The sequence below is a fragment of the Falco punctatus genome (assembly GCF_963210335.1).
Source record: "Falco punctatus genome assembly, chromosome: 1".
Taxonomy (NCBI): Eukaryota; Metazoa; Chordata; class Aves; order Falconiformes; family Falconidae; genus Falco; species Falco punctatus.
Window position 1 is genome coordinate 52,251,777 of NC_137580.1, and position 14,067 is coordinate 52,265,843.

At 45.0% G+C, this 14,067-nt stretch overlaps 1 protein-coding gene across 2 annotated transcripts in view; it reads right to left on the minus strand.

The window, feature by feature from the left end:
* Window positions 1-14,067, minus strand: part of SLC2A9 (solute carrier family 2 member 9) — a 135,009-nt gene that overhangs the window by 84,752 nt on the left and 36,190 nt on the right. For both annotated transcript variants that reach the window (XM_080387805.1, XM_080387804.1), the window contains 3 exons: window positions 7,681-7,841; window positions 6,850-6,974; window positions 5,550-5,695 (listed from right to left, as the gene is read on the minus strand). In XM_080387805.1, coding sequence (XP_080243931.1) covers window positions 5,550-5,695; window positions 6,850-6,974; window positions 7,681-7,841 — 432 coding nt within the window. The remainder of the gene's footprint in view (window positions 1-5,549; window positions 5,696-6,849; window positions 6,975-7,680; window positions 7,842-14,067) is intronic.

A 14,067-nucleotide genomic window follows, 5' to 3' on the forward strand; every position in this document is an offset into this window, starting at 1 on the left:
TGCCTTACGTGTTACTGTGAAAAGATGAAAGAAATTTCCCATTGCTGGATGAGAGGAACCCAGAGAATATTTTAAAAAGGATTGCCATCTTCAAAATCACTACCTCAAGCAATTCTTAACTGGTGTGTCTAGCACCAAGTCTGCAGGAAGTGCAGGCGGATTTCCATCCAGATAACAGAATCAATCCAGGCTCCAAAAGGCATACAAACACCTGCTGCAGTCAGTGATTATCTGAATAAGAGCTGAAATGTTTTCTTGTTCTATTTTCTGGTTTTGTTTCTTTCCCCTCTGCCCTGATCATATTTGGAGGTTCCTTTCTTTGTATGGGTGTTTTTCTGAGCTGTTCTTAGCAGATACCATCCCCTTGTAGATTTGAGCAGCAATTTACAAGCACCAACATGTCTCTGGAATCCTTAGCAGAGGTTTTAAAACACTCTTCTGGGAAGGCTCTAGTCCTTAATTCAGAGGCTTGCATTTCATTTCAAGAATATAAAGAAGCTTTGCTTCTGTGCTTATGAGAAACACCACACAAACTTGGCAGTCCAGAGGAATGGCAGGGACCAGGGTAACCTGGAGTCACCTTTTGCAAGTCTGTCTCAATATTAGAGCATTTACAGGAGTACTTGAAACCACATCCTCAAACTCTTGCTCCAAATGTAGGCAACTCCTGTTCAAAGAAAAAATAATTGGGGACCAGAACCGATGAGCTAAATTCCTAATTTACTTTTCCTCTCTCCTACACTAATTTTTGCTCTTAAGATCTTAGTAAGAACTAGCAAATTATATACTATAATAGGCTCCCCAAAGCAGCATGTTTGTAAGGATACAAATACAGGAGCCTTTTCTCCTGAAGAACCACTTCCCATCTCTGACCACTCCTGCTCCCTCTGTACCCCATATTATTCAATTACACTCAGCTGCATGTGCTATACAACCAAAAATGTCTCAAATTACATAATCTTGTAGTCAGTAGCAATAATTCAGTGCCCACATTACAGCAGATAATGTGATTGCACACTTGTGGGCCAGCACCAAATTGTTATCTAGAGTTGCCATGACTTCCTGAAGAATTAAGGGCTCCGGCTTACAGAAGACTAAACCAAGATGCTAGCACATGAAAACAAGCACACTGCTGTCAGCAGACAGGGTAGTGGAGAGAAGCAGGTCACAAGCATGTAAAGTCGTGCTGTGTAGTCTGATCACCAGCCAGCTTTACCATTGTGTAATTTCCCAAACCTCAACAGAGACGTAGTAGATGCAGTTTCCTGTAGGTTATGTCCTACAAAATTAGAATATTGAATAAAAAGCACTGCTGGGACTTGTTGGAGGGAGGGAATTAAGACAGAGGAAAGAAAGTAAGAATATCAAACCACCGCAGCAGAGGACCATTGTCACCACTGCAGCTTTTCTCCTTCAGGTAATCACTCTTAGTAAGCATTGCATGCTAAAAGAACACCGTCTTCAGACTCAACACTAAAATTAGTACCTTTGGACACAAACAGAATAAAAGTCTATATATTCAGAATCCAAAGGAATGCCTGTATTTAAGTTGTACAATCATTATTAGATTATTATATTATTTCTGCATCTGCTCTTTTGTGCTATCATTCTAAAACTGGATATACTAGTTTTGACAAGTTCGTGTCAATGTGGCATGACACACAAAAAGAAAGTAAATGCATTTCTGTAATACTTCAGCCAAAACACTTCCAGGAAAACCAGGAAGTAAGTATTTCATATAGTTCTATTTTTAGAAGTATCATTTCATCTGGGTTATTTGTATAATCCTGTTCTCCTGGGTTCAAATTTAAAATCAGAATTACTATAAAGAAAGGCACATAGAGTGAGAAAGAGATTGAAGAGCTTGTTTTACTAAAGGAGATGAAGTCTAACCTGAAACGGAAAGATCACAAGTGATAGGGGAGGAGAAACAAAGCACACCGCAGTAGGGGGCGGGCAGGGGGTGGGGGGTGCAGGGAAGGGAAAGGGAAAGATATTAAGGGATCAATAACAGTTGACCAGAAGAATAATAAGTTGACAGAACGGGCATGAGAAAAGTATTAGAAAGAAGTTAGAAGACTGTCAACCCTCAGCACTTCCAGCAGAAATCTTGGGAAGGCTGAAGGAATAGGAAATGGCCAACCAGCCTTAAGACAGTAGCACAGTCAAAGCTGACCATCGCCCCCCAGCACCAAACCTGGGGCTGTCTATACACCTCCTGCTTCACCTGGGCTGGTCTTCATAAATAAAAAATTGCTAAAATTGGGTCTCCTTAACTTACTTGATACAAAAATCAGTAAGGACTTTCTGTATTGCCTCAAGTAACAGTGCTTTGAGCTATTTTTATGACAGTTCCGCATTTAAAGGAACACTCTTGCATTCAGTATGGGAAGAAGTTATCAGTTAGGTTGTTAATAAATGCTTTTAAGGCTATGTCCCACAGCTGATGTAAACACTCTCCTTTTCTGTGGAGAGACTTCTACACAACCACTGAAGGCAATAACCTCATATAATCCAGCCAAATGCATCAAGCTCCAATTTAAAAGTTAAATTTTTCTGCTCAAGCTACTTCAGCCAGGAGTCTGTTCCAAACATCACTCTGCTTAATTTCAGCACACAATTACTCACAGAGCACTTATAACAAGTTATTCTTGTAGTCATATTGTCCTTGAGATTAAGCTATTTATTCCTTATGCAGTTCTTCCTTGTGTTAACATGGTGCAGTCCATTCCCTCTATTTACCTGGCCACACAAGCAATGTTGCTGTCCCCTCCTCTTACAAGACAGGATCTCAGCCATACCTGCAGCCCTCCCCATGTCCATTCCTGTTCCAGCTTGGTCTTTGCCCTTCCTTTCTTCAAAACCATCATTGCTTAGCTACCATAGTTAATATAGTCTTAGATACTTGCTAAGGTTACAAGTAATAGTTACATGATAGAGCTTAGGAGAAAATTGTTACAAAACTATGACAGAAAACAAGTATTCGTAATTAGTACTATCTACAACAAAATCTGATAGAAACAACCAACCAACCACAGAGCAACAAAAAATACTCCTGAGAGGTTTTACACGATCATTAAAATGCTGAACATTGTTAGACAAACTTGACAAAGGTGCTTCTCCACATGCTAGTGCAAGTAGTTGTGCAAAAGAGTGACCACTGGCAAAAAGCTCTTACTGATCACAACTTACCTGTCTAATTGCTTTAAACAGTTCATGAATTTTACAAAGGCAGAATTATACCACTGCCACAGGTTGGCTTATTACAGAGTGGCTTAAGTATAATGCAAATAACCTCAGGCTTCTGAGAAAAACAAGTTTGCTTCCCAGTTATAGCTGAAATCAATAATACACCATGAATGCATAGCTGTCTCCAAAATATGGTGGCTGTGGACCTGGAATACTGGCCTCACTTCAAATGCAACAAAGACTTCTCCAACAGAATAAAAGGGAGGGGAAAAAAATCAAATAATATGAGAATGAATTGCTAAGAAGCTTTTACATCATTAGTGAACAGAAGTCATGACATCAATCAGAAAGAAGGTGACAACTAGAAAATAGCCTGCAAACATCCTGAACCTACTTTTGAACTTGATCAAAACAAAGTGACAGGAATTGGAGCAAGGTGTTTGCTGGGGAGGAGAGAAAGTGTTGCAAGGACCAAAGGACATCATGTTTGCCACTTCTCAGCTTCAATAGAAGTGAACTCATCACACATACCCTCTGTAGGAATGTCGTGTGGCAATGATTGCTGTTCCTGGTGCAAACCGCCCACTGACTTCAGTGGGAACCACATGAAGCTAGGGAAGAAAATCCTGGCTTGACTGAAAACAACAGAAATTTTGACAAAACCTTCAGAGAAGGCTAAAACTGCACTAGAAATCATCTTTCAAACAGCCTGAGGTTTCCCCTCGGTGCTAAATTTTATTAACGTATTAAAAGGAAAAAACATCCACATACCCAAATGGAAAATTCAAGCTGGTTCCAATGATTTTGCTGGAAATACGGTAGTTCACACCAGCCAAAACTTTGCTCCTTTTACGTGCTGATGTTTCCCATCTTGAAAAGAACTAATTCTACAGATAAAGTGTATTCCTTCTTACGTAAAGTAATAGCTGTCTTTATTGGTGTAGTATTAATTAACTGCATACTACAGCAGGTTGTAGAAGGAGAAATGCAACCTCAGTAATTTGGTAGAGACAACAGTCAGGAGGAAGGGAAGGGGAGAAGAGAAATAAAAAGAACAAGAATAAGCTGAAACCAAGGAATAAGTACTTCCTATTCAAAATATCCCAAAGACCTAACAGGGGAAAAAGAAACTGCATGACACCTCACCTTTAGTGTATGCATGTTTGAAAAAAACCAAAACAAAACCCAAACCAAACCCCTAACAAAACAAAAACCCCTACTACATAAGGCCTGACATAAATTCTGAAAATTGCATGAGCCTCTTGACATTTAATACACTTGTTTGTAACAGACTAGCTTTCAAAGCAAGAGAAGAGACATCTGTAGAAGCCACGCAATTAAGGTCAGTGAAAGGCATTTGAAGCTTTTTCCTAAAATCCGTTGCTTTGGCGGGGGGTGGAAGTAAGTAATCTGTCCTTCAATAAAGGATACATTTAATCAAACCATTTGCCATCAGGAGAGCTGAACAGGGTAAGTGAGCCCAAGGATAAAGGGGCAGTATAGGAGAGCTAGTCAGACAAAAATAAAAAGTGTTAGAAAGGATGCTATTGTGTATTTACAAGGAGTTGAATTTGGATGGACCCAGGAGGACAAGCTCTCCTCACTTTTCAACAGTTTACTATTTTTGCTGGCTGTCAGAAGAGATTCTTATTCCAGGTTTCATTGTGAGAGGACTGCTGCAGACATTTCCTCCACACTGCCTTGAAGATTCATCTCCGGATGAAAAGCATTTCTAAATGCCATCCCGAATAAACCTTGACTTCCTTTATTCAGGGTAATGACGACATCAAGTGGCCAACAAGTTAATCTCAGTTTACAAAAGCAAGACAACCTCTTGTATCAGAACAGATAATCTCCTTCCATAAAGTTACATATTAACTCTGCTCTTCCACCTCTTAGTCTAAAAGGAAGAGGCATTACAAGGAACACTACAATCATTGAGCAAGAGTTTTCCTATTCAGGTCCTCACACGAACTCTAACCAAGCCTTTTCCAGTTCTGTCTCACATTGAAAAATTACAAATGAAAACCACAAAAAACTCTTATGCACTTTCACAATGCCCAAAGAAACCATAAACCAGCAAAAATAAATGTATATCAAGAAGGGTACACACATGACATCTGCGTATATACACACACACAAGCTGCTCAAGCTGTTAAAACTGCATCCCACATCTACCAAACTCAGTCACACACACATGCTTTTAAAAGACACAGAAGAAACCACTTTTCAAACTGTTTCAAAACAAAACCCCAATGTTTCTGGTTTGCACTTCTGTAAGGAACTCAGTCAAAATATGAAAATGTAACACTTTAAGCATGCTTGTGTCCTTTCACAGAAAACATCTGTTAAATACTCACTTGCCCAAATATTTCTGGCAGCCCCAAAACTTGACCAGTGAAAACACCAATACAGATGAAAATTGCTGTGACCTGACCCAATGAACCACGGATTTCCTTAGGAGATATTTCACTCAAATACATGGGAAGGGCACTCAGAGAAATGCCTATAAAGGAAGAAAAAGCCCATATATTATGTCAAATCGCTTTTTCATTATGTCAGGTATGAAACAAACATCTATTGAAGGAAGTTGAAGTGCTAATCTGCTCACAAGAGTGGCACAAAAACAGGCAAAGAACAGAATTATACCTATCCACAGAATTATCTTCTCCGCATGTCTAATTACTCTTGCACCATTTAATGACCATGGGATTGATTATCTGTTAAGAGATCTACAGTGATGCGAGTAGGCTATTTGATGAAATGTACCAAAGGTTACTCAGAGATGAGCATCACCTGGAAAACACATTTTATGTTTTTAATTTGCTCATCTCAAAGCAAGCAAAATCAAGTTAGCACTGGTACAGGTAAGGAAAAAAAGCACCCCAATGCATCAGGCAGAGAAAGCAGACACAGACAGGTGAAATGTTTTTACTGTAAACGGTATTAGCAGACATTCCTTTCAATACAGGCTTACAGCTGCAATGAACTCTTAATAGCAGGCATAAATTAAGTGTGAGAATGCTGCCCAAAGCAAGGAGAAAACAAATACATTATACTGACAATATTTACACAGCTCCAGAAGTTTGGTGGCAATTTGAGACAAAAATTAGCAGTCAGCACCAAAATTACCCATGAACTTCACACTGCCAGTGACAGACACATTCACTTTCAAACAACCATAGTTTGTGCTTACTAACATAGCCAAAGCTTGCCAAAAATGGGGCATAGCGATGCAAAAGTCAGAGCACTTTCCACTGTTTAGTCACATAATTACACTGAGAGTGTAAAACCATCTAAATTCATTAAATCTGTCTGCACATTAGGTAAATATTTTTCACCATCTAGCAATCTGTGAAGTTGCTGAAACCCTCACTGCTTGCTGCAAGACTATTCTGGTGCAGCATTGCCTCCATGGTTTACTGTTAAATGGGTAAGACCATGTTGCTAGGAGTAAATGATGATGTACCAAACCTTCCACTTAATCCTACTGGTATTAGCATGGGATCCAACAACTTCTTAGTCTGCTGTTTTGTCCCCATCTGTGTGGTTAGTGCCTGAAATGCCTCTTTAAAGTAAAGAAACATCTAGCTGGGGGAGAAGAGATGGATCATTCATTGTGTAAGCATTTCAGGTATGTACAGCACAATAAAAGCTTACCTGCATCAACACCCATTATAACTCGGCCCAGTATGAGCATTTCAAATGACCCTGCTAACAAGGAGAGGGACATCAACAATGCAGCTGTCACCGCAAACACGTTATTGAGCAGCAAAGTACATTTCCTAAAAGGGAAACATATTTTATGTAGATACCAGCATCACAACAGTTGGATCTAGTCATATTCATATCACACCAGGTTATTATTCTTAAATATCCATAAGTAAGACCAACAAGTTCCTAACAAACACTGCCTCTTGGATGTTGTGTGGAGTTCCAAAATATCCAAATGTATACAGTTCCAAACCTATACCACAGCTTTAAAATAAATCATATTGCAGTTAACTAAAGAGCTGTACTTCAAAGGCATGGCAATTAGCCAGCCCACACACCCTAAGAACTCAAGTGCGATGACCAAGTCTCTATGTATGAATATGAACTAAACAAGCATACTCTGGGTAAATGTATGTATGTAGGAACCAGAGAATATACTTCAAATAGCAATAAGCTGATGTAACTACAGGCATTTTTAAGCTACATACAGTTATGCCATTTTGAGAACTCCCCAACACTGACATATTTATGTCATTATAATTCATCCTTAAATCCATGATATTAAAAACATACATTTATGAAAATTACTTACTCCTTGCAGAGTTAGAAAAAACACTCTTGGAAATTCAGAACTCTTAGAAATGAGCTTTCATAATTTGAAGATGTTATGTTTAAATTTGCATTCTGTTGAAGAGGGTTTTAAAAGAAAAGTAAAGCCTTCTAGAGAGCCTAAGTGAGAAACTGCTTTAGAAAATAAAAGTTTTCCAACACACTTACCGTCCAAAGAACTTCACAACTGGGGTAACAATAATGGCACCCACAAAGCCACCAATGGCAAAAATAGAAACAGTTATGGACCAGAGGAGAGTCAGTGTGCCTTCATCCACTGAGAAACCGTATCTTCTTTCCCAAGTTTCATTGTAAAACTTCTTGATATACTGAAAGAAAATACATAACAATAAGAATACATGTACAAAATCACACTTTAAGAACAGAACTGAGAGGAAGAGAACAAAAAAACCCCAGTAGCTTGCTTGCAGGAATCACCCTTGCTCTTCTGTCTCCCTCCTCCAGAAAATGGGGCCTCACTTCTAGATGCAATTGCAATACAGACCAACTGAACCAGTCAAAGCATACAAATGTTTAACTACATACCAGTCATAAACAAGGCGGAGAAAAAACCATAGGTGTATATGAATTTAGAAGAGGCTTTTAAAAGACAAACTCCTATAAATCAAGGATGTTGACATTTAGGTTGTTGGTACAAAATTAACAACAGTTTGCTTTACCCTTACTAGGTACACATATATAAACATTTCAGCCTGAACCGGGGCTAAGGGCTGAGACATAAAATCACACAACGGTTGAGGTTTGAAGAACCTCTGGAGGCCATCCTGTCCAGCCCCCCTGCTCAAGCAGGGCCACCTAGGCCCCAGGACTGTGTACAGAGGTTTCTGAGCATCTCTGAGAAGGGAGACTCCACAAAATTATGTCACCTGTGCTTGGCAAGGTACTGGAGGTCAGCTGAGCTCTGCTCACTGCTTGCATACATACTCTTAACCTCATGCATTTGATATACCACATCCTAGCACAACAGTTTTTTGGACAAGCCAAGGAAAACTGCACTGCCTAGCATTTGCCATGACTTTTAAAAAAAGAACATGCACAAATCTTAAATGCTAACTACTATTAGCCAATGATCATTAATCAGAGTCTTAGGCTAAAAGCAATTATTTTTACTGTTTTTTCATAGATCTGTAGTGCAAATAACTTGGAACTAAGGAAGCAAAGGAAGAAAAGGAGGCTCCAGTAGCAGGTACAGGTGAAAACATCTTGAAGAAGTTGGTGAATTGGCAGAAATGTAAAGGTAACGTAGAGGAAGGGAGTTACAACCAATTCCTGCCAGATGGAGTTCACATGCAACTTGGGAAATTCCCTGGCAAATGTTTAAAGATGCTTTAAAAGTTATAGAAGTAGGAATCGTTTTGGCAAAACCCTACACTGTACTCACCATGAAACAACATTTATCATATTTTCTATTTTCTGTTTCAGTCCCAGAATGCAGATCTCAGATTTGCTCAAAATTAAGTGCCTTTCACTAGTCTATTTTTTCCAAAGGGCTAGTATTGTAAAAGTGAGTGATTCTATAAATTCTTTAGCAAACACTAGAAAAAACAAGATAGAGTGAATTGAAAACAATTGGCATTCATGGATTGAGGGAAGAAGGGAGGTTGTGTCCACTTTTGCATTGTATTTATGACAGTGCCACATCTAGGAGCTATGCAAAATCAAGGACCTACTAAGCCAAGCAATGAAAGGCAACATTTTTCTCCCAAAGAATTTACATCCAAGACAAATAACTGTTAGATGAGGGAGGCAAGAGCTGACAGCCATTGTTTGATACTGATAGGGGGAAAAAAGCCCACAGTATCAGTCAAAAAGAGCTAGCTGTCTGACACTGTTAAAATTAAGGATCCCAAATCACTTTTATAAGTCTGTTATAGCTTCTCCTCTTCAAATTTACATAACCTGTTTTTTGAATGAAGTACAGGTTGCTGAATAACGTAAGCGATGTATCAAACATGAAGTTGGACACCTAAGACCCTGATATGAATCTATTCACCAGACAAGCTGGTTCTCTGAAGAAATGAAAATCTAAGACCTCTCTTCTAATGCTTCAGCTATCCTAAGACCTACACTTTCCTCCCATGGAAGCTTAATTTCCTTAAGACCCTTCCATAAGGCCCCTTCCAGGGTATCTTTTGAAAGTCCAAGGCCCTCTTGAAACTTTAGAGAACTCTGATAGATATCTGAGTCATAGTTCTCCTTCGCAAAAACCATGCCAGCATTTCTCCAAATTCTCACTTTTCTACTACAGTGTCTGCTGGTTTATCAGGTACAAATAACTGATTCTTTGCATGCATGTTCCACGTTTGTCCCCTAAAAACTACTTTTTTCTTAAAGTCACATTAACCTTCTCAGTTACTGAGGCTATTTAAAAAGAAGCGGCACTGTGATATGAAGGCTATATTTTGAGTTATTTTTCCAGTCTTGAACAAACGTTAAGGTATTTTGGCAACCTGACACAATATTACCACCAATTTTATTCCTTACCTCTACTGCCATTTCAGCATCTCCAATACATCCTCTACAGCCTGACCTTGGTGCTAGGGAAAGTTATGGAGCAGATCACCTTGTGTGCCATCACATAGCAGGTGCAGGACAACCAAATGATCAGGCACAGTCAACAGTGTTATAGAAGTCTGGTCCTGCTTGACGAACCTGATGGCCTTCTGTTACAAGAAGACCCACTTAGTGGATGAGAGAAAGGCAGTGGATGTTGTCTATCCGGACTTGAGTAAAGTATTTGACACTACCTCTCATTGCATCTCCTGGAAAAACTGACTGCTCATGGCTTGGATGGGTGCACTGTTCACTGAGTAAAAAGCTGGCTGGTCAGTTGACCCCAAAGAGTGGTGGTAAATAAGTTACATTCACTTGGTCGCTGAGTACAAGTGGTGTTCCCCAGGGCTCAGTACTGGGGCCAGTTCTCTTTAATGTCCTTATAAGCAATCTGGATGAGGAGATTGAGCACACCCTCTGTGAGTCTGAAGACAACACCAGGTTGAGTGGGAGTGTTCATCTGCTTGAGGGCAGGAGGCTCTGCAGAGGGACCTGGACAGAATGGAGCGATGGCCCGAGGCCAAGTGTGTGCGCTTCAACAAGGCTCAGTGCCAGGGCCTGCGCTGGGGTCACACCAAGCCCACGCAGCGCTGCAGGCTGGGGGCAGAGCGGCTGCCAAGCTGCCCAGCAGAAAAGGGCCTGGGGCAGAAAACGGCCATCTGCATACGAGCCGGCAGCGTGCCCAGGTGGCCAGGAAGGCCAACGGCATCCTGGCTTGTATCCAAAACCGTGTGGCCAGCAGGACCAGGGCAGCCACCATCTCCCTGTACTTGGCACTGGTGAGGCTGCGCCTCGACTACGGTGTTCACCTGTGGGCCCCTCAGGACGAGGAAGACACAGAGGTGCTGGAGCATGTCCAGGGGAGGGCAACGGAGCTGGTGACGGGTCCGGAGCACAATTCTTACGAGAAGCGGCTGAGGGGACTGGGGTTGTTTAGCCTGGAGAAAAGGAGGCTCAGCGGGGACCTTCTCACTCTCCACAACTACCGGAAAGGAGGCTGTAGCAAAGCTGGTGTCGGTCTCTTGTCTCAAGCAAGAAGCAACAGGATGAGAGGAAATGGCCTCAGGTTGTGCCGGGGGAGGATGACGGTGGCTGTTGGGGAAAATTTCTTCACTGGAAGGGTGCTCAAGCATTGGAACAGGCTGCCCAGTGGAAGCGCTTGAGTCACCGTCCCTGGAGGTATTTACAAGACGAGTAGAGGTGGCACTTGGGGACACGGTTTAGTGTGGACTTGGCAGTGTTGGGTTTATGGCTGGACTTGTTGATCCCAAGGGTCTTTTCCAACCTAAATGATTCCATGATTCTAGGTTCCCTCCACTTGGGACCTCAGGTCCCCATCACCTCAACAAGAAGCTTGACACAGAAAGGGACTCTGGGGCACAATTCCCTCCCCCTTTTCACCTCCAGAAGGCTTTGGACGGGAGGCCCATCAGATGTACAGTCCTGCACATGCTGAACAGACAGAAACATGGCACCCATGTCGGTCTTGGTGGATATTCAGCAATGCTAAAGAAAGCTTCTGAGCTGTCTGGGTCTCGGGGCGTGCACTCGTGCAGTACAGGCCACGTTTCTGGGAAGCAAGATGCAGCACGCCGTACAGAGGGCTGTCCTGAACCATGGAAATCTCTCAGGGGAGCGGAGAGAGGCGGTCCCCGGCGTGGCCTCTCCAGCTCCTTCGCTTGCCCTTGCAGGGGGCAACTTGGTAACCAGAGACAGGAGCCGCAGGATCTTTCCCACCTGCACCAGGGACACAACTCGCAGTTGGCTTAACCGTCAGTGTCTGCAGGGCTCAGTCCTGCCCCGCCAGAAGGAATCCCAGAGGAGCACAGGGAGGAGGAGTTTTGTCTCTGCCCAAGGGCTCCTAGCTCCTCTTTTCAAGACAGCTCGCAGTCAGACCACCTGGCCCAGAAAACTTTGCACCTCTCTACATAAGTCAGGGACGTCCACCTGCAGTCCCCGTCTTCATTTCAGTTTTGGGGGGTGTCTGCTCGCTTGGTCAAGAAGCCCCTGGGGACTTGCTCCCGCCAGGCTGCTTTGTTCTTGGTGCCATGCCCAGGACCCGTTGAGTCGGGCGGTGGGGACGAAGGCTGGAACTTGCTGGGTGTGTGATGCTGTCCCAGCAGCTGTGACATCACCGAGGACGTGTCACAATGGGAGCTGTCTTCAGGGACATCACCAGGCAGCCCCACTGCAGTTTGACTTGGGCGCTCGGTGAGTGCAGCATGCAGGGGGAAGGCTGGGCTGGGTGGGGGACGAGGCAGATGCCCAGGGCCTTTCTAAGCCAGAGCGAGAGGCGAGCCCCTCAGGGCAGGGCACGGTACCGCCCTCGGGGCTGGGGCAGAGCTGCTGGGGGCTCCCGCTGGTGGCAGGTGCCCAGAGCGGCTTTGGGGATGTGACGGGTGCCCGTGGCTCCATGGGACGCTGTCCTATGGCAGGGATGGGGCCTCGGGAGACTCTATGGGGACAGCCCGCGGCTCCCGTCGGTACAGTGCTCACAAACCCTGCCCTGGCTCCCTCGCACCTCCATCACCCCCTCTCCTACCGGCCCCCAGCTCCAGGCGGCTCCTGCCCCGCTCCCCCAGCCCCGCGCTCCCTCCCACCCAGCCCTGCTCAGCCCCCTTTTCTCCCACCTCCTCTAGGCCATGGCTGCGGCAATCGCCCTCATCCTGGCTATACTGGCCATGCAGCCCACGCAGAAGGGCCTTCACCGCAGAGATACGGCCGCGGACGAGCGCATGCGGCAGCGTAAGGCGTATCTGGATGAGCAGACGACTCGGGTGATGCAGGAGCTTGACCGGAGCCGGGGCATGTTCCTTCCCGCGTTGCAGCAGTGGCCGCTTTGGACTGTTGTGGGGGCCCTGGTGCTGCTCGCTAGCGTCTGCTGGCTGGTCAGGAAAACGAAGCTTGCCTCTGGCAGCCGCAGTGAGCAGGACAGAAAGGAGGATGACAGGGAGGAGGAAGACGTCCATGGTGCACACAGCAGTGTCAGCTCTATGGCTGTGCCCACCCCACCGCCAATGCAGGACCTGCCTGACACGTGCGAGGCCCTGAAGGAGCTGGTGGGTGACCTCCTTAAGGTCTGCCAGATACTGTGCAAGAGGAGTTTCATGCCAGAGCCGTACCCAGCCACTGGGGAGGAGGGTGCCCGTGAAACCTGGAGTGTGCACGGCAACAGCATCACCTACCGCCTGCCTGTGTTCCTGCGGCCACCCCCCGGGCACTCTTTCACCCTGGAGCCGGTCACCGCGGGGCAGCTGCCAGAAGAGCAGCCCAACATCCGTGTGGAGCTGGAGTGCGTGTGCTTGAGGCAGCAGCTGCTGGGAGACACACTGTGCTTTCTCCACCACCCCGAGGACCAGCTGCCGGAGGACCAGAGGTCGCGCCTCCTCCACACCCTCTGCACATGCTCCTGCCTAGATGTGGAGAAAATCGTCTGCTGGACCCAAACACTAGTAAAAACAGCCTGGCTGCTTTTGCCTGAGTCGCACCACTGCCAGCTAACGCTGCTGCCCTCCTCCAAGTCCTGCAGGTTCCAGCTGACAACCGCCTCCAAGATGGACATCTGCACTGAGATGATTTTTGCGGTGTGGCAGGACAGCCACGCTGAGCCTTGAGTAGGCGGAGGGAGGCCAGCTTCACCAGCAGCACGCCACGGCCAGCGAGCCACGCTGCTGTCGAGATGCTGCTTTGCAGGCACACGGCCAGGCACACCCAGCAGGACAGTTCCCACCTCAGAGGTCTGCAGCTCTGCACCCGTCTCCTGGTGGTCACAGGCTTTTCCACCCGTGCCTGCGACCCTGAGGATCTCCTCTCGCCTCTCAACGGTGGGGCCCGAGGGACAGCTGCGGACACTGGCACAGAGAATCTGCTCACCCCAGAGACTGCCCGGGGAGTGCGTGCCGCAGATCTGAGCAAGCTGGGCACGGACATGACACCGCCCGAGGGGAGCTCAGCATCACCGGCGTGTGGGGAATGTCCGCC